Here is a 12,500-nt window from a genome sequence, read left to right as displayed (position 1 = left end):
TAACCAAGACCTCACAGTTGAACATCTTATCCCGAGCTGCGACGCCTTCGGCTTCTGCAATCAACTCAAACCAGCTTGTCACCACTTCAGTACCTGTTCAATTTCCCACTTTCAATTTTACCGATGCAGGTACTCAAAACGCAACAGCCACGGCATCTGTGTTTACTTCAACCAAGACCTCACAGTTGAACATCTTATCCCGAGCTTCAACGCTTTCGGCTTCTGCAATCAACTCAAACCAGCTTGTCACCACTTCAGTGCCTGTTCAATTTCCGACTTTCAATTTAACCGATACGGTTCAAATTACGACACAAACGGCGTCTGCGTTTACTTCATCCAAGACCTCACAGACCCTAGTCAATTTGAGCAGTTTATCCTCAGCCGTGACTCTATCAACGTCTGCACTCGGCTCAGCCCGGTTTCCACCATCTCCGATTCCTATTGATAGTGAAGCTCAAAATGTGATAACTGCGGCACATGCTTTCACTTCACCCGAGATCTCACAAACCGTAGTTAATTTGAAGAATTTATCTCAATCCTTGACGTCTTCAACTTCTGTAATCAATTCAACTTCCAAACCTTTGCCAAAGGTAGTCATGAGCTCTTCAATATTCCAGCTACATCCAAGCACAACTCAACGTCCTCTAACTTCTACTGAAGGTAGGCAACATTTTGGAAGGTAAATTAGAGCAACACCAAAATGTAGATAGGCCTCTCGAGCTTCTTTTTGAAATGAAAACTCTTCCCATATTAGCACCCTACCTCCATCGCAAAAAATAGGGACTTAAATATCTACGACCGGCGACGACGTCGATCAAAACGTCATCTCAGAATAAGGAGCTTAAGCAACGACGATAGCAACAGCAACGAGTACGTCATCTCAAAATATAAATTCACGTTGCTGTAATCACTTCAACCTTTTTAATATGACAAGGGTGTGGTAGTTCCTCAAAAGTGACACTGATCGGAACGGCGTCAATTTAGGGAAGAAAATGAAAATTTATCCTCAAGAGCACGCTGACGTCCTTCATGCATAAAACCTCAAATTTGAGATAGGACGCAGCTCTTTACAACCTCTAATTTCATTGGATCCCTTTATGACTCATCTCTATCAAATTTAGCTATTTCACGTTGTTGTTTTGCACACGACGGCAAAGAAATGGACACAAGTGAAAAAGACACGCAGGGCGTGCAAAGCTATTGTTTTTGTCCACCAAATATGCAAATTGTGACGTTCTCAATGCCGTCGCCGTTGTCGTTGCTTAAGCTCCATAAAATAACTTTGCCGCAGTGTCGTAATTATTCTATCTTGTTCACGTCGGTAAATGTAGGCCAAGTATCTTAGAAATAAATTGGTACGAGTGGTTTCAGACTAAAAATAGAAAATGAGAGGCTCATCATGATTTGTATGCTCTCCTTGTCATCAAAACTTTAAATTTGGTGATTTTGTCGTTATGCAGAGTACAGCAAGAATATAATCTCGGGGAAGAATATTTGCTAAAATGCGCTCCGCACGTGCAGCAAGATTATTTCGGCCTCTTTCAACCAATGATTTTTTTTTAGGGCTTTGTCGCTGCCGCAACCGTCGTTAACTCGGGTCTCGTCTTTCAGTAGATAAGATATCACTTCACTTCTACTTTCTCTTCACAATAGAGCAAAGGCCTCTCCTTCCTTCTTTAAAAAAAACCCTGAATGACAACTATTTCTCTTATGAATTCATCTTTATTGTCACATTTAGTGTCTGCAGTGCCATTCCGACTGGTCTTTCGATGGAGAGATATCAAATTTGATCTACGGTTTCTAAACACTTCTTCTTCGCAACACAAGACTTTTGTTAGCTTTACCGAATCTCAGGTAAGGTCTTCTAAAATCAATAAAATTAGAGCAAATTTAACTAAGTGCAATATTTAATATAATGCTCAAAGTGTATAAGATTAATTATTTTACCCATTATTATCTTTGTCACCTCGATAATATAGTGAATTACACAAAAATCAAGTCAAAATGGTAGAGTTGATCTATTGTAGCTTCAAAAGTGTTTCAAATCTTTCGTCTATTTTTTTCGGAATTCATTTATTGATTCATTCATTATTAATGATAGAAGTATATATTAATAGTATAATATGAGCGTTTTAATAACGGTTATGAATTTTATAGCGTGCATTTTCTATTTATATATTCAAATGCTAAGTAGAAGCAAGATTCGATCTATGGATGAGATCGGACATCAGCGTGTGTACAGGAGCCTCTGGCAGCCGCTATCAGGGCATTAGTGATCTCACCCAACTCACCAAACCCATGAGTGAAATGACCCCTGACCACAACTACGGGAGCTCTATGTCTTAATTACTCTTCGCGAACAGTGTGAGATTTCTTTAAAGTCCCACAGAAGTATTCAACAAGTCATTGTTGTGACACGGGGCCTATCCTAATTTTGTCGTTCGTATCCGGGAAGACTAAGGTCTTACGTCTCACTATTTTCAGATGACATCAGAAAGGCCGCACTTTCTCCTCACTTTTTTAAAGACCCTGAGTGTTGGGTAGTCCGATACTCAACCAACCGTACTATTTTGCGTGTTGCTTAATTAAGTTAGACGAGGGATTAAAAAGGCTAACCGCTTTTTGTCCATTCCTTGTTTATTCGTTGAATTCGTGTGAGGTGGCTGAAAATGTAACAACAGCTGAGTTGAAATTCAATTTTTATTTTTGTTTGCTTGTAGCTGATCTCAAATCTGGCTCCATACGTCAAAGCCGTGAAACTGATTTTCATCAGGTAATTTTTTTCATCGTAACATTTTGGGCGTAGGCTTGCTCTCGCCCGCATATATCACGTGTTATCATTCGTTAATATCGAGAGAGCGTCATGTTATTTCAAAGAAATATGACTCTCGTTTCAGACCAGGAAGTGTGGAGGTCACTGCCGTTTTGACGATAGGAAAAAATGAAGACATAACAAAACTTGAACAAGAACTAGAAAATCGTAACAGGTCTGGATTACTTGGAAACAATTCTTGGATTGCACTCTTCTGGGGGTCTGAAGGTAATCTGTTACCCATCAAGTTCTCTTGTACGTCCGCCGCCTTTGCAAGCTTTAGAAGGAGCTCATTACCAGAAGAGTACAACTGCCATACTCGGTCTATCTTACAACATTTTCATATACCACATTATTTTAACTGAGAAGAGTTTTTGAATAAGCTTTGGGTTGCAGTAATGACCATTCTCAATCCGTCAGGTAATTCCTCAACCCAAAGGTAATTCGTATATCTCAAGGGTAATTCCTCCATCCAAAGAATAATTTAATGATTTCCAATGATTTCAGAGACTTACAATTGTGTTTTCATGATACGGCAAACGTCAAACGACAGGCTACTTCTCGCTTGTCATAAACGCAGAAAAATCAATCTAAACTATTTAGCATCGCGTCGTCGGCAAACGTTTGATATCTACGTTTTTCCGAAAGAACGAAAAAGCTTGATTTAAGCGAATTTCTTGCCTATCATCGCTCCAACAGCCCTTAACTGTAGAATACTCGCCTACTCCAAAGAACTTAAAAAACGTGCGGCTACTCTGTTATTCGCAAACAAGCAAACTGTGGCTACGTGGCTACATGGCTGAGTTCAAACAATGGCTAAGGTCACATCTCCACAAAACACCGTCCAAAAATACAATCAAATAACAAAAAAACCTCAGGGTATACCTCGTTCTCTAAGGAGCAGTCGTGGGTCAGATGGCTAGTGCGCGACTTTCGGAGCGAGAGGTCCCCGGTTTGATCCTCGGTGACTTCAACGTCTGTTTCGACTTTCCTCTGATCCGTGTAGCTATAGCTTTAAATCCCCTTAAGGCGGAGCACTGACAGAGGGAGGGGGGTAGACGGCTCACCGTCGGCTTCCATTGATACCAGCCTCGTAGCTGAAGGAACTACCGACGTTAAATAAAGTGACTTTACCTTTACCTTGAAGCGTAAAAAAGATGAAGCCGTAACGATGATCGTCACTGATTCATGCAAGAGGTAGAAGTTCAATGGAAACTTACGTAGTAAAGTAACCAATTAGCCGCGTAACCTTGGCTTACGCGTTTGCTCGTTAACAGCGAACTCGCTCAGTTACTCGCTCTGTGAAAATGAATCAAAGTTAAAAGTTAAAAAGATCAATGCTGACTTTTCCTGAAAGGCCATAAACATGAATATCTGACGGTTGCCAGCACAAAGAAATGGACTCACTCTCAGTCCTTTTTTCTTTTTCTATTATTCTTTAGATTTCTCCTGTTTACCACCTGAGACAACTATCCAGAATTTGCCAAGTTTGATTAACAAAGAAGGCCCCGTTGCAATTCTTCGATCTAAAGATTTCATCGTACAAGGAAGCGTGACAAAAGCAATGTGCAATTCGTCCAACACGCTGCTTTTTCAGTGGTCTTTGTCCAGGTACAAAGTAAATGATTCTGGAGAAACGGTTATTGTATGGACCATTCTTCTGGATACAAAAACCACCGAATGGAACCTACAAAAACGTCAGCTTGGTTACGGAAAATATTTTGTAGACTTTAGGGCAGCGTTTGCAAGTAATCCCTATTTGATTGGGAGCGCTCGGGATTTTTTCAAAATAGTACAATCCCCGCTACGAGCTGAAATTTCAGGCGGAAATAGCGTTACAAGAGGAAATGGTAGTATCATTACACTAGACGGCGCATCCTCGCAAGATCCTGACACTGCACCCGGTGACATAACTTCAATGGACTTTACCTGGCTGTGCAAAGAGCGACAGGAGTCGTTTCCCACTGGTCCCATCGAGTCCATTCCGGTCGTTAGCCTTTCCTCGGGTAATGAAACCGGCGGATGCTTTGGGACTGGCATTGGAAAGTTAAGCTCGAATCTTGCTGTAGTAAACTTAACAACGAGTGCTATGGACGTGGGTAAATCTTATGACGTAAAACTTATAGTACAGAAAGATGGCCGACAGGATGACTTCGAGCAACAAATTGAGATTGTCAGCGGAAATCCACCCGAAATAACAATTAGGTAAATACCATAATAGCTTTATAATAACTTTACTTTATTCATTACGTGTCGAGTCTAACTAAGCCTTATGCGCATGCGCACCTTTTCTTTGAAACACTCATGGAAAGGAATTAATGACCTAAACGCTACAAAGTTCTCACAGAAGCCCATTTCCCAGAGCCTCCATCTTCTATATTAACCCACGGAGTCAACCGTTTCCCGTATCTTTTTATTTTTAGAAGCAACTCCCATGGGGTTTTTTGCTGGTGTTTTCCCTCCTTAAACGGGTTAGGTCACGCAATTTTAGGCAATTTCCGCACTGATCGAATGGTCATAGAATTAACTAAAATATCAAAATAACTGTTCAAAACTATAGAAGAACTCTAAAAAAACACAGGGAAGCCAAGAAGGGACATGGATGGACACAACTGGAGAGGATTGAAATGGATTGAATTTGGGTAAATTTGAAAAACTCTTGCTCTGACAATTTGACGTTTAGAGCGCATAATTAACAAAATTAAACAAAATGACCAAAAATAGCGTGACCTAGGCCCTTTAAAACAATGGGTTTTCAGTGTTGATGCCCATTTTCGCTGAAGTATGGTATAGTGCGTCGAGCTTGCCTGAGGTCTGTGTCAAATGCCTCTGAAAAATATACGAGCAGACCTGCAATTCTACTCTAATTTGCGTTTTTATTTTTGTTTTGCCGTACAAGTTGCGTTATTAATTGTGAGGAAACCGTAAGTGTTTCGACAAGACTCGCCCTGCAGACTTCGTGCGCTGGGTGTGCGTGCGAAACAGCAAGATACAAATGGCTTCTCATATCCCTTGATCCACTTGGCAATGAAACAAGTGAAGTTCTGACACCGGACATGACTCTAACTGGGCTCAATCTTCCTGGCATCATAATTAAGGAGAATGAACTAGCGGGAAATCTCACGTATCGATTAAAAGTCTTCGCGACGCAAGATGTCGGCCCCGAGGGAATTGCATCTTACCAGTTCACTATGAATGCTTCTCCCGTTGGTGGGAATTGCACCTTCAAACCACTTCGAGGGAGAGCACTGAACACCAGTTTTGACTTTCAATGCAGTGATTGGCAGGTAAGGTCTGGATCAGGTAATTGTCGTTTTAGAAGGAATATATCGTGTTTCAAACATTGCTTTTGTCATTTGCCAACAATTGAAACAAAACAACCCAATAAGGCTCTAGTTGGCGCGTTAACAACAGCTGATAACAACGGTATTTTCGCTACACGTTGTTACATTTGAAGGGGCTGTGTCACGCAACTCCACTGAACTGACTTTGTGTACGTAGTTTTACCATTCACCCGTCATTACTCGCGATGCGACTTAACCCAGAATTACTTTTAAACGACACAACTTAAAGCTTGTGACGGAAAAAAGGTCTGTCGAGCGTGCGTAATTTAAGTTACAAATATAAACTACAGAGATAAACTTCGAAAAACTGTTAGGCTGAACATTTCTAAACCCCAATTGCAATCTACTTTAATCTTCCTCGGTATTTTCCATTCCTGCGTCCTTTTGTATTTGCTGTTTTAGTCAGAACGTCCTTCAATGTTTTAAGTAGTTATGTTAAAGTTTTGCTTGATTTGGTTGCCAGCACCCATTTGCAGAATTTTGCTAAATTTCAAGTCGTGACAGAGCCGCCTTAACCAGAGTTGGTGTAGTAGTAAGAAAAGCTCTGGCCTCCAACCAATGCAGCCCAGGTTCGGTACCATAGCCGTGAATTCTCACGATTTTATTTTAAGAAGACTAATAATACGCAGTCTTCGATTCAAAGTTGTTGTTCAGTCAGCAGTGAACAAATGGACAAAATCCTCTTTGATTTCTTTCCTTAGGATCGGGACAAACCGCTTACATACCAATTTGCCTACAAAACAGGTCGCGGTTTGTACACAGTTGTGTCCTTCGGACATGTAGCTCAAGCCAGAACAGTACTTCCCCAAGGTCGCAAAAATGAAGACTTTGTTATCGAATTTAACATCACAATAAAGGACAGTTTGTCTGCAGAAACGGCGGTCACACTGCGAGTAATCGTAAGTGGCAGGCCTTTTTCACACATTTATTTTCTTGTTACACAAATTGCTGAAAAAGCTCCTTATGCAGCAAGTCCAATAACGAACATGCATGTTAATATTCTAGTGCTACTGTGATCGATTACTTCCTTTTTTCTTCAGATTTTGAGAGTGTGATTGCTTAACATTTGACTGGCAAAATTTTGGGGCTTTGATTTTTATTCAAAGTTTGTTTACTTTCAACGTAAGTTTTGGACTTCATGGTCCGGCATTACTCACGTTCTAAACTGACCGATTGGACACCAGAGGGATGGATTTAGGGAAACTGACGTCATTTACTCACTAGTCGCAATTTTCAGCGTGTAAATGCAGCTTATTATATATGCAAAACACGAGTTAAAAGTCTGAAAGCCAGAAAGTCCCGTGCTCTATATTATTTCAGCCCCGTACACACGCATTGCAAGTGTGTCCTTGCGAAACTCAGCTCATACGTAGTCTAATTCCGTTTCCTAGTTCTTCAAGTTTCATCCGTCAAACTGCCATGTATGCATGTGACTAATAAACTCACCGGTTGCTCCTCTTTTGTGTTTTGTTAGGTTGAGCCCCTGTCTGCAGGAGAGGATCTCAGCGGTCTTGCTGTGGGTAACAACAGTCAACTTAATCAGTTTGTGCAACTAGGTGACGTGAAGAAGGCCACTCAGCTCGCAAACGCCGTCCTGCAAACTGTGCAACAGTCGGAAACAATTAAAACTAATGAAAGGATCGAAGTACGTGAGCAAAGTCAACAGTAAAACATTTACTCAAACAAGAATCTCCTATCTATTGAAAGTTCGGATCGTTGGATTAAATAATTTGGGGATTTTGATTGGTTTAACGCGACTGCATTATAATCAACAACACCATGCCCAACACAATGCGTATCATGAATTGTCTTGCAGTGTGCTGGAAACAAAAGAAGATTAAAAGACAAAGAAAAAGATTGAGAACGTCGGCCAAGATTTGCTGATTTCCCAAAAGTCTTTTTTTAAAAGTGTCCTCAAAAGCGACACTCAGTTTCCTCGAAAAAGTACATGACGTCATAAGCACTCAGGGGAAGGCGACAACGTTGACATTTTGGATTTCAAGTTTTGTGATAAGACCGTGCGCTGGCTATGCGTACGTCCCGGGAAAACGCGGCAACTGACCTCTAAACATCCCAATTCCCGAAAAGCTCGTCTTCCCAATTCGATGTAATCCTTTTTTTCTCATGCTGGAAATAAATCCAGCGAAGCTTCTCAGGCATTATCCTACTTGCATTGGTAAAATACGACATGATAAAAGCTAACCAAGAGAATAATATTTTTAGATAACGTTCTCGTAGCCGTCGTCGTCGTTTTTCTTGCTTAGGCTTCCTACTGTTTTATCTAACACGCAGTCTCTGTTATGTATTGTAACTTATCAAGTGACAGATAGAACACATCCTTTGCGATCTCATTTTCTTATTTGTTTCTTTGCAGATTAAGTCTTCTATTGTAAAAGAGGTGTCTACTGTGGAAGTGGGTAATTTGCAGTCATTGACTCAAGTCACATCTGTGATTGGACGAGCAACCCTGGAACCCCAGCAAGTCACAGTAGAAACACAGGTAGGGACGTGAGGCTCTGTGGTCAAAGCGGGCCATCATCGCGCCCAACAATTTGATCGACAGTCATCACTACAAACGTCACAAAAAGATAAGAATGACAGAATTCCATTCACCCTCACTTTCCATCCTCATAATCACGCAGTCAAAAGCATCATTCTTAGTAATTTTAAATTACTCGAAAATGATCCCGAGACTGGTAGAATCTTTTCACAACCTCCACTTATTTCATTCAAACGCGACAAAAACGTAGGCAACTTTTTAGTTAGAAGCGCGCTCAAAACTAACGAGCAACCCGGCACTTTCAAATGCGCGCTCTCACGATGCAAAACTTGTCTTTTCATTGTTAACACTAGCAAGATATTGGGACCTAAGCGATCTGTTAAGATCACCGATCGTTTCACATGTACCTCCACAAATGTCATTTATTGCATAACCTGTACGTTATGCAATAAATTATACATTGGTGAGACAGGTAGACGACTAGGTGACCGATTCCGCAAACACCTTGGCGATGTTGAGAAGAATGACAAGGATGCATCTAAGCCAGTCGCTCGCCATTTTAATCTGCCTAACCACTCCAAAAAACACATGGCTATCTGCGGCCTTTCCCTACATCTAGGTACGACGGAAAGCCGCAAGAATCTGGAACAAAAATTCATCTTCCAAATCGGCACCCTTAATCCTCACGGTATTAACGAACGCTTTTCATTCGACTAATATATTCCTATTTTTCACGTTGCCATGTTACCACCAATAGCGTAGCTCCTACTCTACTATAAAAACTACACGTAACCCATAATCCCTCGATTCGCTCTGACAAAGGGCTAACGCTCGAAACGTCAGCTTTTAGAATCTCTGTACGGTGGCCAATTTACATTATCAACTCCGTTGATAAAACCAAATTTTTGTAGGCACGTGATAGCCATGTTATGAACACGTGCTATCTACTTTTACACTTTATTACTTTATCACGGTTCGTTACTGTTTGGACAAAACAAAATCCCGTTTGAAATTTGGAAAGGAAAAAATGCTGTATGGGGGAATACTGTTTTAACCTTCTTGCCAGTGCCTTTATCCACCGGCGGAGAGTTTCCGAATTTCATAGAACACAGTGCGACTAACGGATGCCATTACCTTCGCTTCTACGGTTGCAAAATATCTTCATGAAGTCTGTAATTGCTTTCTTCGAAGAACACGCAAATAAAAACAAGCTCAGGAGCTTTCGCTGTTATCAGCATGAAGGTGTTAATTGGTGAAACACGGCTTCTTATTTTCGCTTTTTGCCTCCTGGTTGTTCAAAAGGTGATTAAGGACCGCTGGAAGACCATATTTGTTATCTCTGTTTTTCATTTACTTTTTGGCTCGTGATCCGAACGGATAACGTGGTAAAAAGGAAAAATGAACAGGGAAACACAGACAAAATATCTTAAGAAACATGTACAAGGAAACGTAAACCGTTTTATGGATCAAGAAGCTGACAACAAGTTCGGAAGCAATTTCGGGTACAATGGAACACAAGCAAATTTAAGAGAACAAGGACCCCAAATTTCACACCCCCCCCCCCCCCCCACCCCTCCCTCCTCTCTGAGGACCTCCTCATTGCTGATTTAAAAAAAAAGCGTGATTGTACTCTGTAGATTTGCACCGCAAATAAGAATGAGTATTGCTGCTTATAAAATATATTTTAAATTTTCAAATTCTTCCTGTCCTAATTGAGCATCCGCAATGAACTAAGTTAAAAACTCAATTACACTTTAGGATCTTGCTTTGCAAACTCTGTCATCCTTGACATCCTTGTTACGAGACAAGACCAAAGAGGATTATGCCGCTGAATCAACTCTGGTTGAACAAGGAGGAGAGAACCTGGTGCTGAGCCTTGGCAATGTCCTCAATTCTGCTGCTCAAAAAGCCAGCGTGATTGGAAAGACAAACTTGTCAACTGTCGAACGAACAAAGGTAAATGAGCAATCGATGCTAGGTCAGTGGTTATTTAAGCAGCAAAAATATTTGTGTGATTTTTTTGGTTTTTTTTTTTTTTTTTATTGTGCATCAAAACCAAAAGAAAGTTCATTAATGACTCTGGCCAACTTCAACAAGGGCAATTCGTGATTCAAAGAACTAAAAGCGCGGAAAATGCATTCATTCTCGCTGCGCGGTCGTCCGATTTTGTTATCACTCGTATGATAACAGACCGAATTGGACTCCACTCAGTCCTATTACCATTACAAATTTGCTAATCATAGCGAGACACCGTCCATAAAAATATGTTACCCGGATCGTCAACATCAATTGCATCGTTACAGTCCCAAATCTTTGCTCTTAATATCGGGTGATGTATCAGCTCTCTCATTGGCTCGCTACCCCTGCCAAACACAGAAGACTAAATAATTCAAACACTGACTTAGACGCTGCTCCCAATACCAAACAATAGCAGGTTACGAGAGGTGCTACATTACTGTTAATATCTGTTGTCTTTCAGAGCCAGAATGTAACTAAAGATATCGAAAGGCTTTTGGATGACGTAGGAACGACTCTTTTGTCCAGAATGGTAGTTGACCAGGACCCTCATCGGGTGAAAACCAGCTCATTGAGCATGATGCTTAACAGAAACAGTCCGAGCTCACTACAGAAGACCAGAGAGTTCATCCAAGACGGTGTAGGATTTAGGCTTCCGTTTACAGCCATCACTGATGTCAAAGCCAAAAACACTAAATTTGTGGACTCTGTGGTGAGCTCCTTGTATGGCAATCCCTTTCTGGATTTAAGAAAAAAGAACTGAATTTTTGCATATCAGTCAACTTGTCTTGGTGTATACAACCGGGCCGACTTGCGTCGCTAGTTTATGACTCACGCGTACAGTATTCTGCTTGGCGTTGGGAAGGAAAATTGAGGAAGCTGGACCTACCAGAAGAAGGGACGGGAAACACGTTGCCTACGCGCATGTTGATAAATTGGTGCGCTGGAGGGAGGTTGTCACCATAAAAATGTCCTTAAGTGATAACCTGCAATTCCTTATGTTATCTGCTTCTTTTCCACTCATAGGTCTCTGTTTGAGCCTAGCTTATTTATCAAATACAGTTAAGCAAGGCAGCCTGAAGCACCTAAATACCTTTATTTAACCCGGAATAATTGCCCCAACAAGGTGTGAATCCTCTCTCTCCAACTTGTATTGAAAGCTCACATTCAAAATATAATGTCAAGTTTTTCGCTAGATTGCTAAGCCGCTTAGACATTATTTTGTCACAAACTAAATTTTGCCTGATCAAACCTCTCGTGTGAACACCAACTAATGCACAAAATCGATTCATAAAAGCCATCAAATTAATGAAAATATGCTATTTTGCCAATAGGTGACAACGAGTGCTTTCAATCCATTTACTTCGGACCCTAGTTCAGCTTTGGTCAATTCTCATGTTTTGAGGCTAGTCCTTAAAGATGATAATGGCAACATTTTAAAGGTCGAGAACAGCAAAGAAGATGTGGAGCTGAATATTAGACTAAACCCGATACAAGAGCCAAATGAACCGAAAGAACCATTCTTTGCTAAACCTAGCGAGAAAGGAAAGATGAACTACCATAAGATTGATTTGCCCTACGCTGATGGTAATGCTGTAAGACTCAGGGTGAGTAATGATTTTTTGTGTGGCCGAGAAATCACTTTAAAAACGAATTAGAAATACAATACAATACAATACAATGTTCTTTAGTTTGAGAGGGTAATACATGATTAACCCAGTAAAGAGTTTTCTAACACATGGCCCTCTATGATACAAAACAGAAGACAGACCACAACACCGGGAACTACGTGCCCTACTCTTAGCGACAAGTGTGTGGGTTCTTTTAC

General features: G+C 40.8%; 1 protein-coding gene across 1 annotated transcript in view; it reads left to right on the top strand.

Moving 5' to 3' along the window:
* The window catches only part of LOC137971428 (polycystin family receptor for egg jelly-like), a 26,289-nt gene that overhangs the window by 2,815 nt on the left and 10,974 nt on the right, over positions 1-12,500 (top strand). Inside the window, exons 3-15 of the mRNA XM_068818256.1 lie at positions 1-660; positions 1,739-1,854; positions 2,721-2,773; positions 2,898-3,040; positions 4,255-5,017; positions 5,712-6,099; positions 6,858-7,059; positions 7,114-7,121; positions 7,637-7,801; positions 8,531-8,656; positions 10,415-10,612; positions 11,136-11,384; positions 12,007-12,279. The exon at positions 1-660 is cut by the window's left edge and continues 1,806 nt beyond it. Of these exons, the coding sequence (XP_068674357.1) occupies positions 1-660; positions 1,739-1,854; positions 2,721-2,773; positions 2,898-3,040; positions 4,255-5,017; positions 5,712-6,099; positions 6,858-7,059; positions 7,114-7,121; positions 7,637-7,801; positions 8,531-8,656; positions 10,415-10,612; positions 11,136-11,384; positions 12,007-12,279 (3,344 nt within the window). The remainder of the gene's footprint in view (positions 661-1,738; positions 1,855-2,720; positions 2,774-2,897; positions 3,041-4,254; positions 5,018-5,711; positions 6,100-6,857; positions 7,060-7,113; positions 7,122-7,636; positions 7,802-8,530; positions 8,657-10,414; positions 10,613-11,135; positions 11,385-12,006; positions 12,280-12,500) is intronic.

This window comes from Montipora foliosa, chromosome 9 (assembly GCF_036669935.1).
Source record: "Montipora foliosa isolate CH-2021 chromosome 9, ASM3666993v2, whole genome shotgun sequence".
Taxonomy (NCBI): Eukaryota; Metazoa; Cnidaria; class Anthozoa; order Scleractinia; family Acroporidae; genus Montipora; species Montipora foliosa.
Note: the sequence above shows the minus strand (reverse complement) of the source record. Positions and strands in the feature narration are given on the sequence as shown.